Source organism: Chaetura pelagica, unplaced genomic scaffold (assembly GCF_000747805.2).
Source record: "Chaetura pelagica isolate M959 unplaced genomic scaffold, ChaPel_1.0 scaffold642, whole genome shotgun sequence".
Lineage (NCBI taxonomy): Eukaryota > Metazoa > Chordata > Aves > Apodiformes > Apodidae > Chaetura > Chaetura pelagica.
Genome location: NW_009952704.1, coordinates 342,679 through 357,383, shown reverse-complemented (window position 1 = coordinate 357,383; position 14,705 = coordinate 342,679). Strand labels below are relative to the sequence as shown.

The 14,705-nt window shown below is 38.0% G+C and overlaps 1 protein-coding gene across 1 annotated transcript in view; it reads left to right on the top strand.

Moving 5' to 3' along the window:
• Window positions 1–9,897, top strand: part of TRAK1 (trafficking protein, kinesin binding 1) — a 40,005-nt gene extending 30,108 nt beyond the window's left edge. The window contains exons 9-13 of the mRNA XM_009994095.1: window positions 99–236; window positions 1,609–1,685; window positions 3,650–3,886; window positions 4,820–5,136; window positions 9,443–9,897. Of these exons, the coding sequence (XP_009992397.1) occupies window positions 99–236; window positions 1,609–1,685; window positions 3,650–3,886; window positions 4,820–5,136; window positions 9,443–9,897 (1,224 nt within the window). The remainder of the gene's footprint in view (window positions 1–98; window positions 237–1,608; window positions 1,686–3,649; window positions 3,887–4,819; window positions 5,137–9,442) is intronic.
• Window positions 9,898–14,705: the final 4,808 nt, after the last annotated feature.

Sequence of the window (14,705 nt, the reverse complement as noted above, 5' to 3'; positions counted from 1 at the left end):
CCCTACACCATTACTCTACCAGCATGAAAAGAATTTGCAGGCTTTTTGTGATGATAGTGCAGCTCATAAGGCCTTTGACTGTTTTCTGTATGTTATAGTTGCGGGAGCTGGAAGACAAGTATGCAGAGTGCATGGAAATGCTTCATGAGGCTCAAGAAGAGCTGAAAAACCTTAGGAACAAGACTATGCCAAACGCCATATCACGTCGGTACCACTCGCTCGGTCTCTTCCCTATGGTAAGCTGATTCAAAAAAACAGTGCACACACCAAAAACCAACCAACCAAAGGAAGTGTGAGTGCACAGCTTCAGCGATGCTAGACTGGACATGTGCATGAGTAAAATGTGTATTTATGTAGTGTTAAAGGATATACATGAGTGATCAATTTTGCAGACCTGATACTGAAACCGGTGCTGTGCAGTTGCTTGTTTTTACTGAAGTATTATATGCAACCTGCAGCTGGCCATGCTTATAATGTGAGTCATGGGTAGCACTGACAGGTTGTTACACAGTTCTGTACATCTTTGTTATGCATCTCCTGTACTGTGGTTGCTGATTTTCAGTAGGAGTTTCCTGGTTTTTTTTCAATATCCTTGGTGATATAATCTAATAACATAACTAATGGATTCTGGACATGGCATCCTTCTAGTAATTTATGGTATGTATTCTAGTTCTTGAGCACTTGAATGGGTTACATGTAGATTCCAGTGTCACTGGTATTACCAGCTTCATTTACCTAGTTTCATTTGGTTATGACATTGTACATTTAAAGCATTGGGAATATGGCAGCACCCTCAACCAAATGAGAAAAAAAAGAGTGGCTAAGAATGTCTGGGTAAGTTCAGTGCCTGACTCCTCTTGCCTCCATATCTCTAGGAAAATTCTGTTACTTCTGAGGGCAATGATATCAGTGAAGTTTCTTTTGAGTTACATTAACGTCATAGGCAGCTCCTTGACTTTAGCCATGTCTCATCTTAACTGCTGAGGAAGAACACAGATTATATTTGTGCTCTCAAGAAGCAAATTGTCAACAAAGGCTTAGCTTGCTTTTTTGTGTTCCTTCTGAGACTGAACATGGGCCAATTTAAAGTGCAGACATTTAATAGTACAAATGGTACTTGCACAAATACAACTAAAATGCAAAAAGTATGCTTGTGCTGAGATAGCTTTGTGTGGTTTTTATAAAAATGATTTTTAAATGTTGAATCATGGAACCAAAGATAATTTAGATTTGTGAATGTTTGACCCTTATCTAAAACTAGGCAGTAAAATTTCTGACCAGCACTGGAAAATTGATAGCCTCACCCTTAACCCTAAGGGGGAAGCATATAATTCTCTTGTTGCCTGTGGGGTTTTTTTTAGGATCTTTGACAGATGTGTCTTGAGATGATAAGTGCTGTAGCAGTGTGAAGTGAAGCCATAATTTGTTAGTGATTTAAATATATTAATTCCAGCTTTCCAATCATTTTTTGTTTTTAAACCTTTTTTTTTTTTTTTTCCTGGAATGATACCTTATTAGTTATTAATTATTTTATGTAAATAAATATTTTCTGCAATGACAACCTATTAATACTATGATGTTTGTTTTTCTTTTGTTTATTTTTAACAGGATTCTTTGGCAGCAGAGATAGAAGGTTCAATGAGGAAAGAACTGCATTTAGATGAACCCGACTCTCCTGACTTGGCGTATGGCTGGAAATAATTGGTTCCTAATTGATTGATTATATCTGAAGTTAATTACTATTTGATGGGAAAAGATGGGAAACAGTTGAGCTAGGAATTTAGAAAGAAATGTTTCTGGCAGAGTGTGAGTGATAGAAAGGAAAATAAATAGTCTGGTTACTGGGGTGGTTATATTCTTTGCTAAAGCTACCAAAAGAAAATGGCTATATATAGAATTTGACTTGTGTTATAAAACTTTATGTCCTCATTTTTGAGTGCTGAGAATGAGAAAAGATTTGTTTTCTTGTATGTCACCATGCTGGGTTTCTTCAGTTAATGATTAGAGGATGAGTTCAGTTCCTCAGGTTCTTTCTTCAGGTGTTATAACAAAGTAACAAGGTAATTACTAATCTAATCCAATTTTTACAGGGTGAACGTAAGTGCAGAAAGGGATTCAGAGGGGTTAGGTACTTACAGTATGATGTCTCTTACACCTGTGCTAAAGTTCTCTTGAATTAAACAAGAGAGCGGTTTGAAACAAGTTAAGTACCTGTGACAGTCTGAAAGCTATAGATAGATACAGCTTTGCAGAGTCAGACTTGCTGAATCCAGTGCATATGGTAGGTTTATGTACAGTACCTATTTGTACAATGCATGGACTGGTTAGCTTGAAACAAGTTAATCCTGTTAGAGAGTTTGTAATGAAAGGATAGTCAGAGAAAGCACAATAGCCACTTTCCAGAAATCTTCTAAGTATATTTGCAAAAAACTTGACACATACTTAGACCTTCTTTGAGCAGGAGCCAAGAATTATGAGGCTTTGACAGAGTGAACTGATGATTAGAAATATGTAAGATCAGAAAGATGTAATCATGCTAAAACCCCACAGGATCCTTTTGTCCTTCCAGAATAATATTAATTTATGGATAGTTTACCTCTTTAGAATGTCTTTTGTGTTGCCATACATGTACCAAAGAAGGATTTTTTTGTTTTGTTTTGTTTCACAGCTTCTCTAGTTTTTGTTTATTTGCTCAGCAGTACTAACTGTAACCTCCATGGGACCCTTTATTGGGTCTTATCTAGGATGCTCTTAGATTCAGCTTCTTAAAGATGCACAACTATAGACTTGGAACCTACACACAAAGATATCAACTGTTGAGCACTTGTGGACAGAAGGAAAGAAATTTGAATGACATTAAATAGCATAAGCCATGCTGGCATTGTTACACCCTGGCAGTGTTACCTTTAAACTGGAAGGGGTACATTGTTCTTGTGTTCTGCCATTGTTTAACTGTAAAACAAAACAGCACTCACACTTCTGTAGCACGATGTAGGGCAAGTTTATTTTATCAAGCAACTTTTGCTGTAGGCTCATCCGATCTTAAAGCAGATGAACAAATGTTTGTTGTAATATCAGGTTGCTGGTGATAAAGAATGAAAGAATGAGCTGTAGAAGTAGGTAGAAAATTAGGTTTCCAGCCTTGGCAGCCTTTCTCTAGACTCTTTGTTCATTATATATATTTTTTTAAATACTATTTAAAGCAGACAAGTCTTGCTTGCGTAGAGATACTCAGTAAAGGAAATGCAAATTCTCTTTTAGAATGGATTAGCCAGTTCATAGTTAAGAATTTAATAGGGGTCAATTTTTTTTTTAAAAAATTCATCTCCTTGCAATGGCTTTAAGGTGCTTTTAGCTAATGTGCTGAAATGCTCTTTCATGTGACAGGGTCCATGCACAGAATTCCCAAATGTTCTGTCCAAAATATTATAGGATGATGGAAATACTATGTTGATGGATTGAATGTAAAGGCCAGACTGTAGCAAGTATGGGAGCCTATATATACTATTTTACACAAACTTTAAAGACAAGGTGGTTGGTGGAGCTGTTAATAGGAAGGGTATAATTAGCAAGCTGTTACCTGTTTCTCTGTTCCTTGTTAAGGTAGGAAGGCACTGTGTGATTATTAACTGTGTGTATATCTTACCAGTCATCAGAAGCGGGTCTTCGAGACGGTGAGAAATGTTAACCAAGTTGTCAAGCAGAGATCCATGACTCCGTCACCGATGAATATCCCAGGCTCTAACCAGTCCTCTGCTATGAACTCAGTCATTTCTAGCTGTGTCAGCACTCCACGGTCCAGCTTCTATGGGGGAGACATCTCTAACATTATGATAGACAACAAGACCAATAGCATCATCCTAGAGACAGAATCTTCTGACAATGGGTCAGTACTGTAGCACTTGGGCTTTTCTTTTGCTTTGTTTCTGACATAAAGTGTTTCTAATTTCCTCTATATATCTTTGCGCTGTTAACACAGTGATGTTACATCTCCAAAAGTTACTCTGCTTTGTGCCTATAGTTCTTGAGCACTCAAGTTTATTTAAAAAGGAAAGCTTTTTGAAAGTAATGGGTATCAGCATTGGCAACTCTCACCTGTTCTAAGGTGCTGCAGCACCAGATGATGCAAAACCACCCTTAGTCTTTGCAACTGTGGGTCAACTGTTAAAACCAGTTATATTTTCATCATTTTGGAATAATGCCAGGGAGTTCTGATATAAGTTATGGCTACAGCTAACTCTCTTGATCCTAAAAACAACTAAATAAATCTATCGAGTGCATCTGTATATGTTATCTAATATGAAAACTTGTGAATGAAACCAATCAGAAACTTGCTCTTTTAGCTACTTGTCTCTTCTCCACTGTAGCTCCATACTATGCTGTGTATACTTGCTAGTAAAAAATACTTAATATCTCAAAGCAATTAATATTTTTCAGCATAATATACTCTTGTGACTCATTATGGTATTCTTGCAGCATTGGCCTTGTAAGATGTGGCCTGCTTACTTGAGTCTTTATAACCATAAGAGACCCACAAGAAGCAGGCATCTCTCGTCTCCTTGTAAGAGGAAGGTCTTAAGTAAAAAGCTTTTCCAACCAGGAGTTTTCAGGAAGGAACTAGGATTCAAAACAATGAAAGAGGAAGAAAATACTGGTGTTTGCCATGGAAGTCTCTGGATGAGTAGCAAATTGTTTCCAGACATAGTAATTTAAAGGTATTGGTGAATGTCACAAAACTGTTATTTGAAAGTTTTAAGCATCTCTAAGAATGTTTTTTCTCCCTCCCTTCTTTCTTTTGTGTGCCCCTCTTATGTTTTAGAAATGAAGACAGGTTGAAGAAGCCTGGAACTCCGGGGACACCAGGCTCCAGTGACCTAGAGACTGCCCTTCGCAGGCTGTCCCTCAGGCGGGAGAATTACCTCTCGGAGCGGAAGTTCTTTGAAGAAGAGCAGGAAAGGAAGTTGCGGGAACTGGCAGAGAAGGGTGAACTCCATAGTGGTTCTGTTACCCCCACAGAGAGCATCATGTCATTGGGAACTCACTCCAGATTTTCAGAATTCACTGGATATTCAGGAATGTCAATCAGCAGTCGTTCCTACCTGCCAGAAAAGCTTCAGATTGTGAAACCACTAGAAGGTGATAACAAAGGGCCTCGGCCTTTATCTGTTGTTCTTAGTGACTCTTTGTGGTCTCTTATCCATCACCAGAAAGCAGGAAATCTTTGCAATACATATTCTTTTTACTTTAGACACAGTACTCCACGCTGTTGGTTTGAAATCTTCTAACTCTACATTTTTCCTCAAGCCTTAAAAGTGTTAGGAAACAATTCCAGCCACAGCAGTAAAATAAATGTTACAGGCCAGACATGCATCAGCAGTGCAGACTTACATCCAGCCTAAATCCCAATGTTGACATTTCATACTTAGAAATGGAAAGCAGTTGAGTATCTGAAATCTAAGCAACAAGAGTATTTCGTTCGTCCAATCTCAGTTCTCCAAATCCATGCCTGAAAAGACTTTAACTTACTTAAAATAGTCTAGTTGGTCTAACAGGACTACTTTTGTGATTAAAAATTACCTCTGGAACTTAATTGGCTGTTTGAGTGGCCATACATGAGTCTCTGTGGCTTTGGTTTCATATGTGAAATCAGGTTTTTAAAGTCAAGTTTCCTCCATATATTTTCTCAGAAGAAGGCAAGATATAGACAGATGGTAGTCAGAGCTAGAGCTTTATTTCTGAAATCAGTTCATTCCTGTAATCTGTCTAATGGAGCTGACATACAGTATAGTCTGCCTGGCTTTCTTCAGTCCTTTTAGGTTGTTGCTGGAGTGAATTCCTTCAGCTTTTAAACAAAATGAAACGATTTTCCTATAGTACTTCACAAATATGCTAGTTCCATGATTTAGCTTTGGTTTCTCTCTCTCTTCCTGTAACAGAACACTGGGTTATGCTGCATTGTCTACGTGTGCTTTAATTGCAAAAGTTCTTTTTTTCATGTTTTTAGAACAAATTAATTTCATCTATGAGGAACATTAAGCATGACATGCATTCAAAAGCAGAAATAACCCTTCTTGTGTCCTGAAGAAAGCGATGTGCTGTATCTATTCGAATGAAACTAAGGCAATAGCGCACAAGTCCAAACTATTTAGCAGATATTAGTACTTTGTTTTCATGACTGATTTTAAATGGTCACAAAAATTCTGGTGCCACATGAGAGAAGAGATGATCCAGCTTTGTTGTTTCAGTTATTGGTTGCTACCACTGTGAGATTTCTGTCACCATCCCATTATATCTGCTTTTTTCTTCCAATAAACTCTTAAAAGTCTTTATCATCTTTCTATCTGTCTGGGTTTTTTTTTTCCTGGTTTTGCTCATTGTTCTCACTGAGTCACTTTTTTCCTTAAAATGATCGTACCTTTTGAAGTACTTCCCATGTTTGATTTTTACATCTCATTTGTAGTATGTTGTTGTCTGCCTGATTCATAAGTTTAGTGTTTGTTACCTTTAATTAAATACATATTTATGATTCTGATCCTCACTGTAGCTTAGTTTCTTTCCCAATAATTTCTTATGACATTTAACTTCTTTTTTTTTTTTTTTAATGGATACTTTCAAACTATTGGGGCAAAATAGTTAGCTGTACCTGCTGACTGTTATCAGTCAGCCTTTGTTGTTTATTGCTGTTTTCTTAAGGAAAAACATGCCATAACATGGGGAAAGAAAAAATCAGTTCTATAATAAGTTCAGGTTAGTGACTCCTATGCCTTTAAAGCAGTCTTTTAAATTCTGCAGTAAACAGAGTGACAGAAGCACTGAGAAATTAATCTTCTTTTGTGCCTGTAAAAATAACCCAAACAAGCAAAAGAAAACAAACAAAAACAACCCCCTGAAAAACACAACCCCCACATTATAGGAAAATAGAATGATTCCTTGATTTTACTTGATGTAGTTACAGTCTGGTTTGTTTGGTTTGCGTTTCATTGTTAAACTGTGCATCTGAATCTTGTTGTACTATAAGCACAAAACAGCATTCCCTTTGTCCTGTAGGAAAACTAGAACCTTGGACTGATTACGCCTTCACTCTGTTGCAGTTGTAGTAGCAACACATCATGAATTTCCAGGCTTTCTGTGGCTCCCAGCCTATAGATTGCTTCTACATTTCTCCTCACTTCTGCCTGGCAATCCCACTGTTGCATAGATTTTCTCATGCCCGTTTAATTTACAAAACTGTCTAGCAGGAGCCTGGGGTTGACTGTAGGCCAAGGTGTTGTGTTCCCTCCTTCAGTTTGGCACTTCAGTTGTTTTAGTTTGTTTTTTAAAAAAATCATAAAGTCGTTGACAGCTGTTGCATTGCTTTCCCCATTAGCGTTAATTTTCTGTGTATGGAAAAGTTAGCGCCCCCTTTCACACATTTTATGAGATAAATACTAAAATGACAGAGGTGGGGAGAAACTCAGATGAATATATTTCTATAAGAGAGATAGAAGATGTTGTCAATTAAATTCTTTCCTCTGCAGTTTTTCTGATTGTACATTTTTGTGAGCTTTAAAGTGAAAAAGATTACATCTTCAGGTACTTGCCTGTAGAAGTTAATTAGCAGCAGGATTTTATAGTTGCATACTGTGCAGAAAGAAATTTTGATTTCTGGTGTTTTTTCTGTAACTTTTAAGGATATTTTCATGCTGCAAAGCTCTTCTTTTTTCTTAAGACTTGACAATACCTGGCACTTCTCCACATTCTGGAATATTTCTTTATGTAGAAGCAAAAAAACCTGGACCTTTGTGGCAATTCAGGAATAAATACAAGTTTTTGCAAATTATAGGGATGTTTTCTTCATTAGTTACTTATTTTCGGGTTGTAATTGTTTCTACTTCTTGAGCCTCAAGAAGTAATCAGTCTAAATCATATTTAGTCCCTCAAAAAGTGACTTAAAAAAATTGAATAGCACTGTTATCCGAAGTAATCTAGCAGATCCAGTTATTCTGAGCTTAAAAGTATACATTTTAAAAAGGAAGATAGACTTAATTAAAATGCTACTTGCTCATCCTAGTCATTTTACAGAAGGACATTTTCCCTGTTAACTTTCTGTTTACAATAAACTTCCTTTAGTGCAATATCCTTACTGTGAAATGTCAATTTTTCTCATTCCATAGGAATTTTGTCAGATGGAAAATAATGTGTGCAGGAGCCATACATTCCCTAGTTATTACAGTGGTTTAGGTTTTATTCATATACCATGCAATGTATTGAACGTTCTTGGTCTCTCAATACCGGTGAGAGGTTTGTACGTCAGCTTGTTGAGGGAGTCAGTGTTCTGCTTTCTGGAGGGGGGACGGGAAAAGGATGACAAAAACTGCTCTGATTTGAGCTGGCAGAAACGAAAATAGTTCTAAGTCACATGTTACAGCACAGTGATGATTGGAGAACTTGGGCTATTGTGTTTAATCACTATTTGAGGAATCAGATTGGTCCTGCCCTGGTGTTGGTGTTGGGCCATCTCACTGCGTATATCATTTTAATCTGATATGTTGCTGTTTCTGACTCATCTTCTCCTGTTGAACAGTAAATATTGCATGATTTTCTCTGTAAAATGCACCTGTTTCCTCACTCAAAATACTTTTCTGCCCAGGATGAAGTTACAGGTACAGTAGCATTTAGTTGTGTAGTAGTTGACTTCTTTGTAGCATAGTGGCTCAGGTAGGGGCCATACAAGTTGTCAGACTTGATGCGTAGGTCAGATGTATTAACTGCTTACACATGCCTGGAGTTGATGTGGTTTTCTAACATATAGTAGAAAGCTGAAATTGCTGTGTAATCCATATGACTGCTGTCCTCCTGTTAGCCACCAGTAGTAAATGCTAGCATGTTTGTAGCACCTTTCTTAGTCTGAGCTTAATGCGGGAATATGTGGTATATGCTCCTCTTAGAGCTTTCTATGATGCTGCTCAGATAAACTGTTAAATGTTAACTGCTTCTACTTAATCGTGTGGATTTAGGGGGACAAGAATATAAATGGGGAGGGGTTGTGCATGTGCACAAATATGGCACATCTTACCACCAGACTATTCCTAAGTGCTTATGAGATCAGTTTATTTCATACTGATCTCAAAATGATGACGAGTAGGTGAAGCAGTTTTGCTTTGTAGCTTGTCTTCCAAGAAATATTAAAGCCTAGAAGTTTTTAAACCCAGAAATTAAAGATTTGGAACCCCCAAACTTCTGGTTTTCTGGATAAACGAAGTTGAATCTTCTGCCATGCTGATCCTAGCTTTGTAGCTTGTCTTCCAAGAAATATTAAATCCTAGAAGTTTTAAACCCAGAAATTAAAGGTTTGGAACCCCCAAACATCTGCTCTTCTGGATAAACGAAGTTGAATCTTCTGCTATGCTGATCCTGAATTGATTACTGATTTATTTTGCTTCTCTTTCTGTTTGCTTTTAAGGATCTGCCACTTTGCACCACTGGCAGCAGCTGGCTCAGCCTCACCTGGGTGGGATTCTGGACCCAAGGCCTGGGGTTGTCACTAAGGGCTTCAGGACACTGGACCTGGATGTGGATGAAGTGTACTGCCTTAATGACTATGAGGAAGATGAGACAGGTGACATTTCTTACAAGGGCCTAACTACCTCGACGCCAGTTCAGCACACAGAGACCTCAGGTGAGAGGTCACAAGCACAAGTGACTGTTTCAGACAACAAGAATAACCCCCGCCAATCTCAGGCTTTCACAGAGGAGATGCAGGAGTCCGCGACTGACGATGATGAGGGGTCTGGTGAGGGAAACTCATTAAGTCCAGTAAAACTGACATCTTTACAGGATTTTGATTCCTGGGCCATTCTTGCATCTCTCCAGAACAGCATCCATAGTATTGCTTTGTGCGTAGCATCTGCACGTTAATGCGTGCAGTAGTTAGAACATAACCATTCTAACACTGGCTCAAAAATCCTTTTAAAAATCTTTTAATTTGACTTTGAACAGTAACAGCATCTGTGGTCAACATTTTACTCTATTTTGATAAGAGAAGGCTGCTAAAAGGGAAGTGGTTTGTTCATAAACCTGTGTGTGGCACTTAAGCAACTTGGATGTGTATGTAGTGCATGTTCTTCAGTGTATATAATGTACAGACGATACATATTTTGTAAGCCTGCAGTGCAGATATTCTTTTATTCATAAGAGTTGATGCAATGCTTTCAGTTTTTGTACTTTAGGGAAAAAACAAAGACTAAATGATAACAAAAGGTCCATCGAAGTTGCCTTTACTGAAAGAAATGGAAGTGTCTTGAAAATCAAGCGAAGAGACTGCAAATTTAATACAGATACAGTTGCCTGTTTTTAAATTCCCTTTGAGATAAAGAACTAAGATGATGTTGGTATGCAGAGGATAATGACATTTCCCTTGTTCCCTCTCCACCACACTATTAAGTTCTATTCTTCCTATTTATACCATATTAAGACAGACACATTTTTAAATGGCACAGTACTGCATGAATTATTAGATATTCCAAATTGACATTTACAATTTATTATTGCACTAGGCTATGGGCTCTCAGACAGAGTTTAAATTTTGTGTGTTTTCTTTTTTGTTTGTTTGTTTCTTGTTTTGGGGTTTTTTTTGGAGGGCAGGTGTTGTTTGTTTTGGTTTAATAAACTATATAGGAGTATTAGTCTTTGTTATGATTTGCCACTGGTAAAGAATTATATTTAGTCCGGAATTAGAAATCTACCAGATCTCTGTTTTTTTCTTTGACATGTTGTTTTTCACACAGCTACTTTAAATAAGGACACTTCCTTCCCCCTCCTTTTTCTGGAATAGGTTATAATTTATTTTTTCTCTCGTCTTTGGAAGATCAGATTGTATCTGGGCTAGACAAGAGTATTTTTCTTGGTTTTGTGAAGTGCAGAATATCCTCAGCTCTCACCGAAATGGCAGTACAGTGCTTTCAGCTATTGGATATAAGCTGCTTTCTGCAGCCAGTTGTATTGAGATTAAGCTCAGAATCATTGAATAGTTTCATTTGGAAAAGACCCTTAAGATCGTGGAGTCCAACTGTTAACCTAACACTGCCAAGTCCACCAGTAAAACATGTCCCTAAACACCACATCTGCACATCTTTTAAATACCTCCAGGGATGGACTCAGAACATTCCCTTGGGCAGCCTGTTCCAGTGCTTGAACATTCAAATCCTTCAACTTCCTTTTCAATTGACAAACATCGTCTTTATTATATGAGAGCTATTACCCAGGATAATTATTATATTAACTTCTTATATTAATATGAAAATAAATAATGCCTTTGCAGGAGATGTATCTAGTTTTGGATACTATCCAGGTGTTTCTTATTTTGAAGAGACTAAATAACAGCTGCAAGAAAAGCTGTAGGTCTAGGGAACATAGACTGAAACAATCAAAAACTGAACTGACATTTTTTATTGTCTATGGAATAAAATAATGAATAAAAGATTTAATTTTAATAGGTGTTGCTGCAGAGAGGAAGGGAACAAGCAGTTCATGCACTCAGGATACAATAATTGTGCAAAAAAAAGCTATTTGCGTTACACTTTGGGTGAAGAATTTTCTACTTGTAAGAATATTCAACACAGGAACATGTGAAATATTTGGAAAACTTACTGTCATGGAGTATACTTAGATAGGGATATAGATGTAGTTTAGGTGTTTGGGTTTTTTAACAATGGATTAGTAAATCACCTGTGGGTAATGATTTTGGAGAGTTGTTTGGAGTAGAAAAATAAATATAGACTTGTGTTATGATTGCAAACTGGCAAGAAAAACTAGCATTTCTCTCAATTTCTTTTCTTCATTAGAAGTTGAATACAGGTCACTGTAGTTGACAGGTCATTCCCTAGTTACTGCTGATATATCCTGGGAGAGCTCTAGTTATCTCTGAGAAGGTTTTTAAGGGTATTTCTTGCTTTTATAAGCTGGCAAGTAGCTAAAATATATGAAATTGTCCTAGTAATCCTATTTCATAATCCATTGTTTACAGAGTAATTTTGATACGTTGCAGAAACAGAGAAATTGGTCAATAAGAGTAACTTTGTGAACAAATAAATGCACTGAAAACTTTGATTTGCCATTCCTTATCCTTCCTTCAGATGGCTTAGTTGCTTAGGATTTAGGAATATCCACGAGCCACCACATCACTATTGGTTGTGCTGCTCAAATGAAGTAAAGATACTGTTGCGTAAGCTTTTATTTGAAGCAATTTGTCAGGCATTGGACAAGGAGAAGATCATGATGGATGTTTTCAGAGTAGGTAATTACTACTATGACAGTGGTTCTTCAAATCCACAGTCTGCCCACTGAAGAACACGTTTTTGGGAGCAGAGATGTGTGCTTAGCTTGTAGATTTCTTTTCTATGTAAATATTGTGCAGCCATTGCTCCTCTTGAAAATACCTCCTCAGCATTCTTTCTGCCTCTCCTTGATTTCTCTAAGAAATGCATTGCAGGTAGGGGGGTGTAGGGACATGCATTTCCTTAGAGCATTGTCACAAGTGCAAGGTTATTGCGGTTTGGGCCCAACACGACAAGAAAGAACCAGCCATGTGGCAGCTCACTCAACTCTCCCACCCCTACTGGCATGGGGAGGACGAAGGCCAACTAGAAGCTTATGAGTCGAGAAAAAGCACAAGAAGGGTTCTTCACTGATTATGGTCCTGGGCAAAACAAACTCCCACAGAGTCACGAGCTGCTTTGGTAACAGTCACATCCCCTGGCACCAGGGTCTTCCACAGCTGCAGTTCCAAGTCCACGGGCTGCAAATCCATGTTGACCTCTCCTGGTGCTTTCAAGGAATGTTCCAGCATACTCTAGTTAATAAGCTATTGCAACAACAGTTAGAGTTGTTGGGCATCTTGCATGTGCCTTTCAGGTGATAAATTCCAGTTCTGCCGTCCTGCTGTGTTTTTGTTATCCATCTTTGAGTTAGATTTCCAATGGGTATTGATGCAGGACTTAACAGCAGACAATTTTTGACATAAATGGTATAGCATTAACTGTAAGCTGCAGATAAATACATTCAAAGATGACTTCTAATGATTTGTGACTTCGCTGCTTTCATAATTCAACAAAAGCAACAGGGTGTTCATTAGCTGTGTGCAAAGCCCACGTGGATGTGGCTGTGTTTACTCACAAATATCACATGTTTTTGGAAAAGCAAAACAGTAATTCCAGAAACCTGAGGCCTTGGGAGAGGAGCTCATTGCTGCTGCAGCATGAACTGTGTAAAGGATCCTTGGTTAGGAGGAGACACTGAATCCCAAGAAGAAGTTTGCAGATCCCCAAAAGCAGCATCAGCACTTCTAGAAGTGCAAGCATCAAAAATGTTGCTTTTGCAGCAATTCAGTAATGGGAGCCTGGCACAAGAGACCAGCCAGAGGCCTTGGGGTAACACTCTGTCACAAAACAAAGAAAGAAGACAGTCACGAGTGGGATAGAGTTATCAGCAAACCATGGCAGATCTGGTTACTAGTGTTTATTTTAGAACCAATGATATCAGACATTTTAACCCTTTTTGTTTTGTTTTGTTTTGTTTCACACAGTTGTTTGTTCACTTCCTGTTCACTTCCCCACTCAGGTGCTGCCTACTCTCAGACTCTTTCCTTCAGCCAGGATCATCTCCTTCTTCTTCCCAGACCCTCTTCTTTCTGGGACCAATTGTCTTTCTGAGAATCCCTCTTTTCAGAGGAATCACTGTATTTCAGGAGCCCCAAGCCATTGGTTTTCCCCATCTAAATAGTCTAAATAATTGATCAGCTTCTGATTAGCCTCCTAAGCAGGGATTCAGTCTCATGTCTCTCTGTCTTTGGAGGTTTCAGGATGTGACCCTTTTTATTCCGGGTCTTACCAAGATTTACAACCAGGCTGTGTTTGCAGTAAGCAAGTCACATCTTCTGCTCGAGAGTTCAAAGGTTCCGTTTCAGACATTCACCACCTGCATATAACAAATTATCTGCCATGTGTTAGTGTTCATAATTTAAGCTACTTTTCGCCTACAAGAGGTAGCAAATGTAAGCAAGAGCATTCCCTGGCCAATTGGATTCTTTTCAAATGCTCCCTTTCCACCACCCCTCCAATTTATATGCTTTATGTTTTATATCTGTATTTAAGAAACTTTTCCATCTGTCTCGTACAGATAGATGCAGTCTTTATTTGTGATGTTCTTCCAAGCTAACTATTGACCCATCATTCCTTTAAAGCTGATACAATCTACTAAGCTCCTTAGATTGTTTCTATTTAAGTTCCCTGATATTGAATAATGCATCCCAGTCTGGAAACCTTGGAGATGGAGTCCAACTGTTAACCTAACACTGCCAAGTCCACCAGTAAAACATGTCCCTAAACACCACATCTGCACATCTTTTAAATACCTCCAGGGATGGACTCAGAACATTCCCTTGGGCAGCCTGTTCCAGTGCTTGAACATTCAAATCCTTCAACTTCCTTTTCAATTGACAAACATCGTCTTTATTATATGAGAGCTATTACCCAGGATAATTATTATATTAACTTCTTATATTAATATGAAAATAAATAATGCCTTTGCAGGAGATGTATCTAGTTTTGGATACTATCCAGGTGTTTCTTATTTTGAAGAGACTAAATAACAGCTGCAAGAAAAGCTGTAGGTCTAGGGAACATAGACTGAAACAATCAAAAACTGAACTGACATTTTTTATTGTCTAT